The 18,230-nt window shown below is 45.4% G+C and overlaps 1 protein-coding gene and 1 long non-coding RNA gene across 2 annotated transcripts in view; both read right to left on the bottom strand.

Moving 5' to 3' along the window:
* The window catches only part of LOC148108148 (uncharacterized), a 183,592-nt gene that overhangs the window by 85,103 nt on the left and 80,259 nt on the right, over nucleotides 1–18,230 (bottom strand). The window lies entirely within an intron of this gene.
* Nucleotides 1–18,230, bottom strand: part of LOC148108152 (uncharacterized) — a 100,024-nt gene that overhangs the window by 58,973 nt on the left and 22,821 nt on the right. The window contains exon 5 of the mRNA XM_087853928.1: nucleotides 14,883–14,980. Coding sequence (XP_087710054.1) covers nucleotides 14,883–14,980 — 98 coding nt within the window. The remainder of the gene's footprint in view (nucleotides 1–14,882; nucleotides 14,981–18,230) is intronic.

Here is an 18,230-nt window from a genome sequence, read left to right as displayed (position 1 = left end):
CAATCCATACCTCATACAACGAGATCTTTCTATACAGTGGAAAACTACACTGTGTACACTCTCATTCTCTCTCTTTTTTTTTAGAGATTTTATTTATTTATTTGACAGAGAGAGAGACAGGCCCCGAGAGAGGGAACACAGGCAGGGGGAGTGGGAGAGGAAGAAGCAGGCTCCCAGCGGAGGAGCCTGATGTGGGGCTCGATCCCAGGACCCCGGGATCACGCCCTGAGCGGAAGGCAGACGCTTAACAACTGAGCCACACAGGGGCCCCTACACTCTCATTCTTAACAACCTCCCGCTCAGCTGAGCCCAGGCTCAGGCTCACAGTTCCGGGAGAAGACAGCACGCTCTCTCCCTTGTGTGCACCTATCGCAGCCCCATCCCCACCCCCTTACACAAGGTCACAGGCTGCAGACAGAAGGCACCAGTCACCAAGCCCACAAACAGCAGCAAAGGAAACAAGTCTGCGGCCCCATGGGGGCTGAGTCGTGGCAGCAGCCACAATAGGTCCTAATACGAAATCAGCCATCAGGATCACTGTGTAAATGCCATGCAAACACCCGGCCAGGCTTTTTATCCTCCCCTCCTGATAAAATCCACTCATCAACTAGCTCCACCTTTTTTTTTTTTTTTTTGCATAAAAAGGTATACACTGCCATCTTTCCCTTTCACATCTTCTTACTTAAATAAAAGTAAGGTGGGGGGAAAAGGTAGGGGGTGAGGGCAAACAGAAAGGAGGATATATTTTCTTCAACTGTCCGAACGATCTTTCAGATGTCTACGCCATAACAGAAAATGACCTTCGTTGCCTAATAAGTATATTCTAATCTTTCATAAATCTAAATATTTAAGATTAAAAGTCAAATTCAAGAGGACCAATAGTTATTAATTTTAAAAATCTTATATATTCACTAATGAAGAATTTTTCATTCAAGAAATTTTATCAGGATTTATGACAAAATGAAGTGCACACAAGAGTGATTAAAGTTTTCCCAGGTAAAGAAAGTTCAGCTTGAGGGCTGACCAAGTCTCATCTGCCCTAGGTCCACCAAAAGATGATAAATGTAGGATCAACAGTTTCCACAAATATGCAACAGGTAGGTCTCCAACAACACTGCAGGTCCAGAACAAAATTATCATTTCCAGGTGCCCAAATCCTTCCCCATTAAGTTTCAAGTACTAGTCTAGCCATGGGGCCCAGAAATCACCGTCAGTCCCTCATTCTCGAGTAGGTCCTAACTTATGTCGCACACCCAAACACCATTACTCTACTGGGCTTTCTATTTCAAAGCAGCCATCGCTAGTAGGTAAAAACGACGAGGTACGTACACACTCATTTTATGGTATGTCGTTTCATAAAAGATTTATATCATAAAAAATTATTTTGATTAATACTCACAGTTTTAGCATTAACTATTAATGATAATCTCAATTTCACAAATTAACAAAGGTATTTTTTAAAGGCATAGACTTAGGTACTAAAATTTATATCAAAAACTAGGAGAAAAGCCAGAAACAATTCCCAATCTCCAACCAATCATCTGAAAGATCAGAGGAAAAAAGGAACAGTACCTCTGTACGGGGCCTGGGTCACTGCAGGAGCTCAGCTACTTGCAGAATGAGTGACTAGATCCTCGCACGTTTCCTCCTATTCATGTTCACGTGTTACCAGGCCCAGCTATCCTTGCGGCTCAGAGACACTAACACTGCACCAACAGGGTGGGCAAGAGACCGGAACAAACAGGCTTTTCCTGGAGTTGGGATTAACTGTTATGTTCATGACAAACCGGACAGCATTTGTTAAGGCAGGCAAGAAATGCTACTTTCCATTAAATACGATGCAGAATAAACCAATTACCCTAAGCCAGTTTAATAACAAAATAACTAAAATGAAAGTCTGCCCAAAATACAGGTTCCCCTCTGTCAAAATGGAAACCAACCTGAGATTTTCTAGATCGTAAAATCGGTAGCTAAATCAACATTAAAACGAGTAGGGGCACCTGGGTGGCTCAGTCGTTATGCGTCTGCCTTCAGCCCAGGGCTTGATCTGAGGGTCCTGGGATCGAGCCCCGCATTGGGCTCCCTGCTCCACTGGGGACCTGCTTCTTCCTCTCCCTCCCTGCTTGTGTTCCCTCTCTCATTGGCTGTCTCTCTCTGTGTCAAATAAATAAATAAAATCTTAAAAAAAAAAATTAAAACAAGTAAATTTCTTTCACAATATTTTCCAGAAAATTTAGAAATAGAGCATACGAACTGCTTTCCATTAAAAAGCATTGACTTAGGGACATCCACTTCAGACGTGCAGGAGTAACTGGTACGGAAAACGATACCCCCCACCCCCACCCCGCCATGGTAAACAAATAGAAAAACGGTAAAAATCCATGACACTATTTTTTTCAGATCTGGAGACAGTGAGCGGCACAGGCCTGTGAGCCCCACCATCCCCTCTCTGTTCAGCTGGGAACCACCGTGGCGCGGGGCACAGGAAGGGAATCCAAGCACAGCGCAGCAGCCTCAGGGAGTTAAGGTGAGAAAACTCCCAAGTTTTGGGAAGCTGAGTGGCTCAAATTTGCAAGGTAGAGTATCAGAGATGGAAAAGTTGTAGAAAATGAGTTTCAGAAATCTGCACAAAGATGAGAAGATAATGACAGTATGTTTAGCATGCTGAAAGAAAAAAACCATCAACCTAGAATTCTACACATCCAGCAAAAGTTTCTTTCAAAAATAAAACTGTTTATCAAGAAAGGAACGGATAAACAAGATATGACAGACTCATACAACGTAACACAACTCTGTGATTAAAAGGACAAGGGGGAGCCTGGGTGGCCCAGTTGGTTGAGCATCCGACTCTTAGTTTCGGCTCAGGTTGTGATCCCAGGGTCATGGGATCGAACCCCACACGGCCTCATACTGAGTGTGGAGCCTGCTTAAGGTTCTCTCTCTCCGGGGCCCCTGAGTGGCTCAGTCGGTTAAGCGTCTGTCTTCAGCTCAGGTCATGATCCCAGGGTCCTGGGATCGAGTCCTGAGTTGGGCTCCCTGCTCAGCAGGGAGCCTTCTCTCTCTGCCTCTGCTGCTCCCCCTGCCTGTGTACTCCCTCTCCTCTCTCTCTGTCAAATGGACAAATAAAATCTTTAAAAAAAAAAAATTCTCTCTCTCCCTCTGCCCTCCCCCCAAAAATAATAATTTAAAAAGGAATGAATTACAGATACACTAACAACATGGATAAGCTCAGCAACACTATGCTAAAACAAGCCTCGTACACCATGTACACGGTATGATTCTGTTGACAGGAAACCCCTGGGCAGGCAGAACTGAACTGAGGGGGCGAACGCAGCAGTTGTCAGGGGTCAGGGTGAGAATGGCAGCAGGGGTTGCGGCAGGGACTGTGAATACTAAGGACACGAAGGAACCTTTGGGGGAAATGATAATGGTCTATGTCTCAATAAGTGTTTGGGTTGCAAAGGTGGATGCGTTTGCCACAGTTCAGTGAATGTATACTTGAGTTATGTGCAGCTGGTATAGAAATTTTACACTGAAAGAAAAATACGCTAAACAAACAATGAACTCTATCTAGTAAACAATATGCACGCTGAAACACATAGGGTGAGGTATACTGATATCCGCACTTTGAAATACAGCCTAAAAAATAAAATGGATTACTATATGGAGAAATGGATAATTGGTTATTTACGTGAGAAAGCAAGAATAATAACACATGATAGGTAAAATCCAGGGGGTGGAGAAGTCTATGGATGTTAACCATAAATTTTTACAACTTTGCCATTTGTTTGAAAATTACCATAATGAAACGTTGGGTACAAAAATAAAGATGAAGCTAGATTTCAGAGGAAAAGAATAAGACAAAAGGGAGAGTGAGCCTTCCGTAATGGTTACATGAAGACAATGGAGCAATTTCTTCCATAGATCATTATAAAAATCAGACAAAATCACTAAAACCAACCATCTGAAGGAACTGGAAAATGACCAAAGGCAGGCAAGCACTTGAGAAGAAGTTACTGTCAGAACTGTCCCTGCATCTGGTACAAACCAGGGAGTGTTTGTCACTTTCCTGCCTGGCAATACTGTGAGCCCCAACTCTGGGAGGGCAGGACTGCAGCCCTACCGTACCACCTTAATGCGCAGCACACTGGCTATAAATTTAAGGGGGAAATTTTGGAAACAAGAGGGCTGCAAAATGCTGAGCTCCAAGGCTGAATATAAATACACTGCCCAAATCCCTGGCAGACAGTGAAATGCGCATAGGCAGGACAACCCAGGAAGCCCAGAGGCACACACCAGAGGTGAAGGCTCTCCCCTGAACAATGGAGTTACCCCAGGACATCTGCCAGTTTGCTGCTCCTCTGACTAAACATGCTTCCCAACCCAGGGCGAGCTCTACTGGCAGAAAGCAAAAGTCTTACTGGCGTGAGGTCTCAGAAGAAAGAAATGGGGGCTGGAGGACCAACTGATATGTAAAGGAGGGATGCTGGAAGCAGGGGAACCCCAAGATAAACCCCCAAATCTGAGAATACATTCTACTCCAACCTTTGACTAACCATCGAAGTAGAAAGGTGCATGTGAGACTGCGAAAGAAAGAGAAGAGAAGGGAAGAAAAATGCATCAACTGGAAGCCAATGAAACTGATCGGAGACTCGTCGGCTCCTACGAACACAACAAGATGTTTGCATCTGGAGCAGAGCTGCACAAGCACGTGCACACACACAGGAAGCGCTGGGAAGCAGTAATACCTGGCAGCAAAGGAGCACACCTCCCACTCAGATCCCGGCCTCTAAATTCCATCTCCCACCAAAAGGAACCAGGGAATCTTGGAGAAATAGCTGATTGCACCACAGGGGCAGAGAAACTACAGGAAATGCTGGGAGTATCTTACTGTGCCAAAAGGAAGGTCGTGCTCAGAAAAGAATGGGGACGTGTCAAAACAACACAGGAGATGATTTGGAAAACCAAATCAGGGGGCATTCCAGCATCAAAATGAATGAGAGTTAAGGACTATAAGCCCCTGAATCAAACAAGCATCCGTGAAGTACTACTGGGTGAACAACTGAGTGAGTCAACAAAGGAGGGGAAACTCTCCTTAAGGGAGAATGCCAGCTGACAGGTGAGAAGAACAGCGTCCCCACTGCACGACTACCTAGTAATAACTAGTTCAAGCAAGAATCATCCGTGGGGGCGCCAAACGATCAGTTTAAAGGCTCAAAAGGTCACAGAGCCTCAAATATTTCCCTACAGATTTCCTCATTCATTACAAAGGATAAACGCTAATTTTAGAGAGCAGACACTAGGCAGATGCCGCCCTAACTTGATCACCTGAGATCAGTAATTCTCAAATTTTAGAATACATCAAAATCATTTTTCGGGCTTGTTAAAAACATAGACTCAAGCCCTAAGTTTCTGACTTAGCAGGTCAGGAGTAGGGTCCAAGAATCTGCAGCCCCACAAATTCCTAGATGTTAACCTCACCAATAACAGAACAAGCCGGCATCATGTGCCATCCTGAGACGAATAATGGATATGAGAAATGATATGATGCCCTGAGAAAGGCACAGCACCACTTCTCTGATAGCCTGGCCCCCAAAATGCGTAATCTGAGTTTAATCATGAGAAAACATCACAGGAACCCAAACGGAAGAAAGACCTACAAAACAATTAGAACAGTCTCCATGATGGAGAAAGGCTGAGAAACATATCCAGACTAAAAAGACCATAGAAACATCAATAAATACCACATGTAATTCTAGACTGGGTCCTGTATGGGGGAAAACTACTGTAATTAACAGAGCAACTGTGAATATGGACTGTAAACTACAGAGTGGCCCATGTTAAATTTGCCAATTTGATAACTATACTGATTATTTTGGGCTATGTAAAAAGTCCTTGTTCTTTTTTTTTTTAAGATTTTATTTATTTATTTGACAGAGAGAGACAGCGAGAGAGAGAACACAAGCAGGGGGAGTGTGAGGGGAGAAGCAGGCTCCCAGCAGAGCAGAGAGCCCGATGCAGGGCTCGATCCCTAGACCCTGGGATCATCACCTGAGCCGAAGGCAGACGCTTAATGGCTGAGCCACCCAGGCGCCCCAAAAGTCCTTGTTCTTGGTAAATACTTCCTGAAGTATCTAAGAGTAAAGGGCATGAAGTATGCAACTTACTCTCTTCCAGTGTGTGAAAATAAATGTGCCACGTGTACTTCTATATCCACAGGTGGGGGGAGGGGGCCATGCAGGCAAATGTCACAAAATGTTAACAACTGGTCAATCTAGGTGAAAGGGTATTTGGAAGTTGCCTATACTACTTACAACTTTTCCAGAAAAACACACAAGGCTTCATTTTAAAACAAAACAAACAACAACAACAACAAAAACAAGGAGTAGCAAATTAGAAAGGGTGGTAGAAGGGTGTTCAGAGGCTGCCCGCCACACAGCCTCATATTGAGGAAAATAGCAGAAGCGGGGCCACCACACGCTGAAAATGACAGGTGTTCGTACTGAGGATCCTGAGTCATCCAGAAAAACCCCAAAGGAGTTTAATATCTTTTAGTACATTTTGTTTAAGAAGACCCGTTAAGTACCCTTTTGAACCACAAGAGAAAACAAACACGGTTAAACACTTTTCAAACTTCATGCTCCACATCCGTTTTTCTTCTATTCTACAAATACAACTTCTCAGTGGAACAGCGAGTCACACTGTAAGCTGTTCGCAGACATCCCCCCACGCGGGCGGGCCGTCCAGCGGCACACACCACTCACACTGGGACCCACACAGCGCCCCTGGGCGGCACGGTGACAACTGCAGCAGGACAGCCACCTGGCGGACAGCAGCTGGAAAGGTCGCCAGTTGTAAGAAGCATCCCAGCAGGGGCCAAACCCTCAAAACCAGTCAGCGCACAGATTCCCACAGCAAAACACAGGGACAGTCAGACGAGAACAAACGCAAGGCAGAACAGCCTACTCCTTCTGTTCCCAAACACAACGGTCACGGAGGCCGTTAGTGCATATTGACTACGTGATGACCATTCAGAGGACAAGGTTACCAGAGACAGTGAAGCCAGCCCCCAGCCCCCAGAGCAGCGCACGGGATAAGCAAACATAAAGCAGCTCAGGAAGGGCCTCTTACACTGCATCTTACTGTATCAGATTCCATTATAACCACACACGGCAATATCCTCTGATCGCAAAATAAGGAAGACCTCATCATTTAAATGAATGGCCTTCTTATTGTCTATAGTCAGATTTTGATTTTTAAATGAAAAGTAAATACACAACTTTCCACTCTAATCCCCCTCCCTGCCCACTGTTGTGGCTTTGCTAAGAAGGGTTTATTAGGAAAAAATGCTGAACAACTGCTCTGCAGGGCATCGCAAAGCACCACATACTAATAACAAGCGACCCTCTTACATACTGTGAAGAGACCTGACTCGCAAGTACAATGAAGCCTTACGTTTGGTGAAGCTAACTTGTATTATTTTCTGTGTACATTCTTAGGTCTAGCGGTTTGAAATATAATCATACCCTACAATTACAGCTGATTAAAGACAGAGCTGAAGACTGTATAATTAAGTTTGTCATGAATCAAAGAAAACATTTTTTATTAATTTTTAAAGCTAGTAAAACTATTTTTCTCCACAGCTACAAGAGCCTGAACAACATGGAAGGAATCTTAAAATAATTTAACTGATAAAACATCTTTTATTTATGCTAATTACGTGACATCCATACTACATAACCATGTTATACAAAAACAAACCACATTATAAAGCCTTCAGGTCGTGAATAAGAATGTAAAAATCAACCAAAGACTCCAAGATCCTCTGTTTTCACAAAGTGTCTGTGCTACAATCTATTTCATTTAAACTTTCAGGATACCTAATCCAGAAAAATTAAATTTAATCCACTGGAAAGAAAAAGGGAGCTCAAGCGTGGGTATAAATGTGTGTGCCTGTGTGTGTGTGTAATACCTACGTGTGTATATACATAAGTCATCCACCTTTTTTTGGGTTTGGCTTATTGAGGTAAAATTTACATACAGTAAAACACTGTTCGCTGGGTTCTGACTGACACAGGCAGTGTATGACCACCATCACAGGGCAGACATGGCCTACTTCCATCACCCACGAAGCACCCTCACGCCCTCCTGTACTCAGTCCTCTCCTCCCCTAGCCTCAGCCCCCGGCAACCACTGATCCAATCTGTTCCCATAGTTTTGCCTTTATCCGAATGTTATCAGGGGGGAACCACAGTTGTACAGAGCTCTGTGTTTGCCCGTAACAGAACGCTCTGGACGCGCTCCTGTTTTGCTGAGGATGTCAGCAGTCAGTACCTCTGTGTTGCTGTACAAGGACTGCCCCACCGCACAGGTGCACCGCAACCTGTTCACGCATTTCCCACCTGACGGACCTCCGAGTTGTTCTCCATCTTCGGTAAATAGGAATAAAGCTGCTATAAGCAATCATATGCAGGCCTTTGTGTAGAGATAAATTTGCATGTCTCTTGGGTAAAGGCCTTCATGTAGGACTGCTGGATCGTATGAGAAGCATATATTCAAGTTTATAAGAAACTGCCACACTACTTTTTCAAAGTGGTTATAACCCTTTGCATCCCCACCAGCAAAGCACGTTGTAGTTCTAGCTGTCCCACAGCCCTGCACCTGGGCACTGTCCCCTTCTGCTGCCTTGTTTTGTGGGAATGGGAGGCATTCTCACAGGACTGCAGCGCTACCCACTGCGGCGGTCACGGGCACTTCCCTAATGAGGGATGATGGGGAGCGTCTTTTTGTGTGCATGTTGTTATCTACAGGAAATGGATGAAGTATCTACTCAAAGCTTCTCACCATTTTTCCAGTTGAATTTTTTGCTGAGACACCTATCCTTTTAATAGACAGTTTATCAAAGAAGAAATGATGGAAAGTTTGTCTATTTTGTTAAAGCACTTAGAATTCATGAGCAGGAGACACAAATCTAACATGTTTCCTTGCCATCGCCACTCCCAACGCCCCACTTGCCCCTCCCCCCTGGCAGATAGCAACGATATGCCAAGGCAGGTAGAAAGAAAGAAACATCCTCTCTCCCCCTTAGTCAGAGTGTAAGAAGCACAGGAAAAGCTGCCTGCCTACTACTAGGGTCAGAAACAGACCTATTTTCCCATTTTTACAAGTATGGGATGAATCCATAATCTTTCTTCAGTATGAGCAGAAACACCAATGACGGGGAACCACATGCAATGGTTGGCAACACTAGTGACAACGCATCCCGACGTGGCGGAAGCACGGCTGGCACGTGACAATACTGAGGGTCTGCAGACCGCTCGGTGGGCGGCAGCCCTCCCCCTCTCTATCACAGGCAGAGCCCGCACACAGGAGCACCACGTGCACTTCAGAGCAAGGGCTAAGCTTTCATGTCAAGGAACAGGAGAGCCTGCCACCACCACGTGGAGCCTCGGGCTGACTGGTATCTGGCTCCGGGCTCTCCTCTGCAGCGTGGGGACAGTAATCACTACCTTGTTATTATAAACACTACACACAACTCAAAACACACGATGAATGACACACATAAACGGCAGGTATCACAATTCTGACGACTTCCCTCACGTAGAATTCCTGAATCACAAACGTAACTACTATTGGCAAGATAAAGGGTGTCCTGCGCAAAGCCTGGAGCATAAAGCAGAAGCTTCAGGAAGCAGGTAACATTTGGACACGGCGGACCCACTGAACTAAACACAGGCTCCTGACCGTCCATGAGAATAGCCAGGCACCCACATAAAAGGTGCAGCACATTTACGTAAAAGGTGCCCTGCAGTTGGCAGTCCTGAAAGGCACTTACGGACTTTATTTCCTATAATCCTGCCTCAGCATTTCAAACTGCGCGATGCTTCTTTTCAAAAGAAGCCAATCCACTCACTCTTGGTTCTGCACCAACTCGTTCCCGAGTTCGCGACGGGCCTCCCTAACTGAGCCACGGAGACAGGGCTGCGCTTGCCCGCCTCCGCGACACCGCGGCCTCCCTGCACACCATCCTGCGCATCCAGCTAGACACAGAGCAGCCTCTGAAACGTCCTGTGGTCGCTCATCCTGCTCCTGCCTGACGACCGCAGCGGGGGGCTGCACTGGTCTCGCCCGCACGATGACTGGCTGGGCCGCCTCAGTGACGGGATAGTCCATAAAGATTTTTCCATGAATACATGGAATCAACAGTTTAAGATGATCTCTTGGATTTAAGTGTCTTGATATATCCTATGCGCAGGTTTTAAGAAAATATTAAAATTTATGACGGGGGCCCCTGGCTGGCTCAGTCAGTAGAGTGTACGACTCCTGACCTCGGGGTTGTAAGTTTGAGCCCCACACTGGCTGTACAGATTACTTAAAAAATAAAATCTTTCAAAAAATAAAAAATTTATGACAGATTTTTAACGATCTGAATGTCACATTTTCCATGGAAATCTATTTAAAGGTCTTAAAAGAAGAGTCACTAACTAAGTTAACATGTACCACCTAGCGAGGCGCCACAATACAGGCTTTGTAGGTTAACGAAAAGTAACCTATCTCTTCCCGCTCTGCTTTTTCTCACCTTCTCCACCTGGAATGCCTTTCCCCAACTACCGCGAGCCCCACTCACCATGCCCGGACCTGCTCCCTCAGGAGGACACCGTCCCCCTCCCTCTGAGCTCCCCATCACTGTCTTCCCCATCAGGATTCTCTACCCGGTCTCGCCTGCTCCTGCAGGATCTGCCCTACGCACCTCAACCCTGCTACCATGGGAGAGTAACCTGTCCAGCACGCAAGAAAACAGATGTCCCTGGGGGTGAAGACAGAAGGAATACACATGAGCAGATGGCAAATTTTATTAAGAGGCCTTACTGTCAGGGAGAGTGAGAACTCTTAAGAATATCAAGCAAACAGAAAAAAAAAAAAAAGTGGCAACTGTTAAGCTCAAGAAAACAGGAAAACAAAAAGTTGAACTAAAAGAGAATATAATCATGCTACATTCACCAGCTCAATAGTGAGCAACATTAACAAAGTCAAAACAGTTCGCCAAATTATGGCTCTAAACAAAAATTGTGCTACAACTATGTGGGGGAAGATGGGAGTTCAAAATGTAACTTTTTCTAAAAGTGACGCATAGATGGCCCTGCCTCTACATAGATATTGCTGGGAACCGTGGACAGAAATGCTACAAGAAACAGATAAGCAGGATTCCAGGCAGCTCTGGGAGGCGGATGGTGGAGGCAGGACAGGAGCCCGCTGGGTTCTGCATGAACCATTCAACACTGTTTTACTTTTGAACACATGCACGTACCACCCTCTGATAGAAGTGAAATTTCTAAGTAAGAAAAAGAAACAGAATCTCTAACAGAAGCACTTCCAGCAGGACATAAGCGTTTTCCTACAACTTTTCAACCACACTACCCCCTTCCCCCCTTCAACAGTGTCTCTCCACCCTCAGGACGCAGGGCAGCTGAGGACAGCGTGCATGGCCTGAGACCTGGCGTCAGCCTGCCGGCTCCGTACTCTTGAGAAAGCTACTGTAAGCTCTGAACCTGACCTTTCCCCGCCCGTGACATGAAGACACCACCACGGACCTCAGGGACCCGGCTGCGTTGCTCAGCACCCAGACGGTGAGTAAGTGTGAGGATGACCGTACACCCTGGACCTAAGTCACCCAGATGCAATCTGTCTCACTACCCTCTCCCCCTTCACACCACCGTCCAGGCGGGCTTTCATTCTGACCACGCCCCCACACGGCGCCGAGCACTTGCCAGAGTGTCCTCCAAGTCGCCAAACCCGAAGGCCAAACCTCAGTCCTCATCATGACCTTTCCTGACACTTCAGAGAGTTGATCACATCCTCCTCCTGGACACTTCTTCCCTTCTTCCCATGGTGCCAGTGCTTGTGGTCTTCTTCACACCTGCTCTGTGCCAAACACTGCTCATGCTCGTCCTTGAGCACTCGATGGCAGAGTGACCCGAGGCTCAGGCTTGCTTGTCTTCTCTGTGCTCACTCCCTCGGTGACCACAGACCGTCCCTGCGTTTTCATGGCCACTTCCAGCTCAGACTTCTCTTCCAAGCTCCAAATGCCTATTTACAACTGCCTACATGACATCTCTACTTGGATCCCTAACAGAATCACAAACTTAAAATGCCTACAGTGAGCTCCCCATCTGCCCCTCTAAACCAAGTTCCACCCACAGCCTTCCCCCCATCTAGTTGCCCAGGCCAAGAGCTTTCTAGTCAACTCAACTCCTCCCTTTGTCCTCACACCCCTTATCCAATCTGTCAGCAAATCCTACTGCTTCTACCTTTGAAATACATCCAAGGCCCAACTGCTTCTCACCACCTCCAGTTTTCCTGCTCCAATCCCAGCCTCCGCTGCTGCTCACCTGGTTCCCTGAACAGCGTGCCGACAATCTCCTGGTTGTCCTCTACTCTCCCCCACCCTCCAACCCCCACCACCAGTGTCTATTCCCAACACACTAGCCTTTCAAACCTCAGCCGAATCTCAGGGCTCAACACTGAGGGAGGGACAGCTGCCCTCCGGAGCTGACAGCCAGCACCGCCTTACCCTAGCGACTCTTTGTTTGGACAAACAGCCCCAGAACCTCACAGTTCAATCTATGTCAATTGTTCTCAGCTGCCCTGACGCTAAATAACCTATCTTTATTCACCAAATGGGGGGTTTCAGATGGGTCTCCGGGCAACCTTCCTTTCTGTCTACTGCCTCCCCACACCCCATTAACCCTGAAAATAATCTCCATACATATTTCAGCAATTCAACTCCTCCAAAACTTTGCTTTGCTTTCCTAGAATTCTGATTGTAAAACACCTCCATCCCAAGTTCTGCCTTAAGAATGCAACACCCCAAAACAAATCAAGAACCAAGAACCTGATCCATCCTGCAGGGGCTCAAGTGGACCAGGGCCCTCAGGTACATCAAGGGCCCCGGATCTCAGAGGAACACCATTAAGTCGATGCTGTACAAAGCCAGGCTTACTCGTGTGGCCTCACCAGTTGTCCAGAATTGGGGGAAACAATTATAGAAACACTGGTTATAAGGTTATTTTCCTGGGTTTACATATTTTCAAACAGGGGTGGAGGGGAGGGGAGCGCCAAACTAGAAGCAGCAGATTATATCCCGGTGCTCAAAGTTCCAGTGAGCCAAGAACGGGCTCTCAGTTCCCTGTCAGGCCTTCGTTCCGCTGCACATCCCATTAAGAAGAAAAATTTTGTGTAATTTCTGCTAAATATGAAACTGTCTTGGGCTCTACCATGACGAACGATTTTTAATAGCTAATGCTGATGAAAAGTTATACTTGATATTCTCCCTCTTGTTTGGATCCACTAAGAAAAGAGAACTTATTTTGTGGCAAGCATTAAACACTACTTCATCCAGCATTTAGTGAAAACTACCCATGGGTCAAGCAGAAAACATGCAGAAACGAAATAACAAAATCTTTGCCCTTAAAGATGCAGAAACAGACTTGTACCCAATAAATATAGCCCACTGTTACAGGAAGAAACATCGAAATGTGCAGGGAGGGTGGGGAGAAGACAAGGGATGTAAACAGCTGGGCATGGCCTTCTCCAAAAGACAGCAGAGTCACACCTGGCACAGCACACAGAACAGGTGCCTCTCATAGCCAAGAAAGGGTAGAGGGAATCAGAGAAAAGGAGCAAGACTTCCAGGCCTTACTTGGAAACTGAAACTTCGGGACACAATTTTCTCTTCCCTTCCCTAATACCTAATCCTGGCAGAAACAAAAGTGGGTTTGGGGGAGAAAGGAGAACAAAGGAGTAAAGTGAACTGACCCCCAGAAGGAAATGGAAAAACAATCCAGAGTCCTGCCCCTTGGACATCTAAGACAAACACACTTGCCAAAGTCAAATTCAACGTAATTATAAATGATTCTGAATTCTGAATCCATGAAGTCTAAGTTTATGGGGCTTTTGCACCAAAGCAATGTATTGCTAAAATCTTACCAATGCTAATACCACAAGACAGATTGATGAATCTTCTATCAACGATCTGTCCTCGATTTACCACTAGGCCTACCAGAAAGAGCAGTCTTTGGAAATAAGACAAACTGGAATAGAATCTCAATTCTATAACCTCCCAACTGTGGAGTGCAGCACAAGTGCCAAGGTTACAAATTAACAAATCACAAATAACCCAATCTCTGGGGCTTAGTTTTCCTCTCGTTAAAGTGGGGGAACTGCCACCAAATAGCAATTGCTAACATTTGTGAATGCTGAGCACATTTCACATTTCTTATGGCATCTTCACCACAACCCTGGGAGAGCACCCTTTGTCAGAGGAAAGGGCTAGGTTTAAGTAGTCAGTGAAGAGTTCGCATGGAGAGAAAGCTAGGTTTCGGTAGTTAGTGAAGTTAGTAAGTAAGCAGCCAAGCCAACATCTGAATCCAGAGCCCATAAGAATAAAACAGAAGTAAAAAGCACAGGCTCCAAAGCCAGACAGAGTCTGAATCCCAGCTTTGCTTTTTACTAACTTAGTAACCTTTAACCTCTGTTTCAGTTATGCAAATGTGAAACAGGGGCAAAGGGTAGCCTCATTCAGGGGATTACTGACAGAGACTCACCTAGGAGCTGGATGGCCCAGTGCTGACCCTGTTGGGCCACTCTTCTAGGGCACATGCTGCTACTGTCACAACTATCAGGGACAGGACTGTCATCCTGCCTGCCTCTCTCCACACATAAAAGGCACTAAACAACTAATATTTCTTCCCTCACCTACTCTGCAAATCAACTAGCTTTTATTTGTTTCTAGTATACGTCAAAGAAACCTTAAGACAGATGAAAGAAAAATGAAAACAAAAGGAAAAACCAAAACACAAATGTAGCAAGAGAATTATACTCACAGTTCTGAAGGCCACGGTAACTCTGTGAAGAAATCAAATGTGGGTTTAAAGGAAATGCTCCCGGTTTCTCTTTCCTCTTTCCATAGTCCTCAGAGAACCTGACAAGGAGAGACAACATGCGCATTAAAACCCCCTTCCTTTCACTTCTTGAAGCTCTACTGAACTCACCCCTCAGCCAGTTCCATCACCTCCCACACAAGCCTACTGGGCAACGCCTGGGATGAGGGGTGAGAAGAGGGCACCACGTCCCTGTCTTCAAACCTATTTCTACTTAAGAAACACACAGGAAGGAGCACCTGGGTGGCTCAGTCGTTAAGCGTGTGCCCTCGGCTCAGGGCGTGATCCCAGAGTCCTGGGATCGAGCCCCACATCAGGCTCCTATGCTGGGAGCCTGCTTTTTCCTCTCCCACTCCCCCTGCCTGTGTTTCCTCTCTCACTGGCTGTCTCTCTCTGTCAAATAAATAAATAAAATCTTAAAAAAAAAAAAAAAAAAGAAATACATGTGAAGCAACTGGAAACTATTCAAACATATCAAAAATCATAAATTAACAGGGTGTGGTTGGCTAATAAGTGCACGATACAATGACAGAGTATAGACATCTGTTCCACTGCCTTCCATCAAAACTATACTACAGAGATATTTTTTAAAAATGTTCTAAACAGGGGCGCCAGGGTGGCTCAGTCTGTTAAGCATCTGCCTTCAGCTCAGGTCATGATTCCAGGGTCCTGGGATGGAGCCCCAGGTCAGGCTCCCTGCTCAACAGGGAGTCTGCTTCTCCCTCTCTCTGCCCCTCCCCGTTTGTGCTCTCTGCTCTCTCTCCTGTGCATACACTCACTCCCTCAAATAAGTAAATAAATAAAATCTTTTTAAAAAATGTTTGAAACAGCACAGGGAGAACTGAAAGGAGAAAAAAGCCAAGATTTTTGAAGTACTGAGGAAATCTTCTAACATGGAAGATTGAGACAAAAACAAAAAAGTAAAAAGAAGAAACCTGGAGGAGACAGAAACTATAACAGACTGAAGTAGAGTAAAGGAGGCAGCAGGCCCAAGAAAGCCAGGTCCTAATTCAGCAGTGGAATACACGGGAACCACTTCCACTTGCACAGCAGTGTCCTAGAAGACCAGAAGTGGCAGCAGCAGTGTAGACAGAACGGGGGTAAAGAAGGCATAGCCTCAAATACAGAGGAGCCGGGGAAGGCCATGGAAGCTGAAACCAGAACCTCAACGCCAGGCACAACGTGACGCCCCCTCACTCTGAAAGAAGATGGGAGGGGGCATTCCCCGGAAAAGTAGAGGCGTCTATGGACTGAAGTCACCCTGCCCAGCTGCACTGAACAGAGCTGGACTTAATGACAGTATATACAGTGAACAGTGAATTCTCCAGCTCTCCTACAACAGACCACACACGCACACCGCTGGCTTCCAGATTCTGAAGTCAGAATTGTGCCGGAAAGAGACTGGAGAATATTTCTGGGGAATCTGATCAGCTCCAAAAGACAGATCTAAAGATACTAACCCTGGGGACCCTCAACACATGGCCCACCCAGAATACCCTGATGTAAAAGTCAAAGGGCCCCACCACGTCAGACAGGAAAAGGAAGGAAACAACCTAAAAGAAACAGAGACTATACAAACTATCAATAATATAGAGGTAAGACAACACTGCAATCAATAAAGAAAAACAGGATGTTCTTCTAGAAAAATAGAAAAAGAGCCCTTGGAATTCTAAAGAACCTTTCTGAAATCAGAAATAATAAACTAAAGAAAAGGTTAAGTCAAACTGAAGTCACCTCTCTGAACAGAGAATAAAAAGACCCCCCCCCAAAAAAAGGCAGAAAAGGAGGAGCAAAGGAAGGAAGAAGAAGAAGAAGAAAAAGGTATTAAGATAATTACAACCTTTGCCCAGGACAGCCAAGTTCCGGATAATAAGACTTCCAGAAAAACAAAATAAGGAAAAGCAAGAGAGAAAACCTCAGCACAGTAATGCCAAAGAGTATTCCCAGAACTGAAAACTCCCAGTTACCAGAATGAAGGGACCCGCTGAATATGCAGCACAGTGGATGAAAACCGACCACACAAGGTACACCATCACGATATTTCAAAAGACTTGGACAAATTGTAAAACTCCTACAAGCTTCTAAAGATGGGAGGGGGGTAAAAGTTTAGTACGAAGGAAAAATGAGAATAGCTTCTGAATTCTAAAACAGTAACATGAAAACAAGAAGGCAATGGAGCAATCTTTGAATTTATGAACAAAAATGAATTCCAATACAGAACTCTATACCCAGCGAAACCATCAATCAAGTTTCAATCATGCATGGTCCCAAAAGGTTTGCCTCCTAAGCATCCTATGTCAGAAAGCCCCTGGAGAAAGTCTTCCACCAAAACACGAGCATCAACAAAAAATGAGCAAGGCATGAGCTTCCATTAGAAGGGATAAGGGAAGCCCCAGGATGACGATGAAGGGAGATTCCAGAATGGTGGCTGTTCACCAGGAGAGAGGGAAACAAGTCCAAGCCGGAGCAGTGTTGCTCAAGAGGAGGGCATGCTGAAGGCTGTCTTCAACTTGTCCAAAAACACTGTACTATCTTTTTAAAGTAATTAACGCCACCAAAAGGAAGAAGTCAGTGAAGAAAGACAAAGACAAGAGTTGCCACAAACATAAAATCCAACTCTGGACAAAAGCCAAACGATGAGAACAAAGGAACATCCAGGGACAACACAATAAAAGACCGAAGGAGCAAGCAGCTCAGAAAAGAAGAGAACGGAGATCTCCAGGAAACTGTAAGCCAGAAATCAAATGTGAAGAAGAGATGAGTCTGTATGACCATGAAGAAAAATTACTAAGAGGCTACTGGAAGGTATGGGGAAAATAGGTCTGGGGTAGAGGGGAAATAACAATAGGTATAAAAAGGGTTAAGAATGTGGGGGACTGAAGAAAGATGAGTACCCGTCATAATGCCCTGGGCACACCTCTATCACAGGACTTACCCACTGTACCATCATCACTGACTGACTTCTCTGTCTCCCTCCCTCGGCTGCAAAGACCTTTGGAGAGGATCATTTCTCATCCAGTTATCACCCTGCAGAGTCCAGTACAACGCCTGCTACAAGAGTATACACAAAAGCAAAGGTTTTTTTTTATTTTTTTGCATTTATTTGGTTACTGAGTATCTACTACACATACCTGTTATCCTTCCGGAGAACTAAAATTCAAAGACATATGGGCCTTGCTTGCCTTTAAAGAGTTACAACTTTTTTTCACACCTGAGAAAACAAATATTTCTCCTATATCCTCATTCTCCCCAAAAGATGAAAAGTTCACCAGGGGCTTACAGAACTTTAAT

Source organism: Ursus americanus, chromosome 22, assembly GCF_024610735.1.
Source record: "Ursus americanus isolate L20-20 chromosome 22, mUrsAme1.1.p, whole genome shotgun sequence".
NCBI classification, from domain to species: Eukaryota; Metazoa; Chordata; class Mammalia; order Carnivora; family Ursidae; genus Ursus; species Ursus americanus.
The sequence above is the reverse complement of the archived record's forward strand: the minus strand, read 5'-3'. Positions and strand labels throughout refer to the sequence as shown.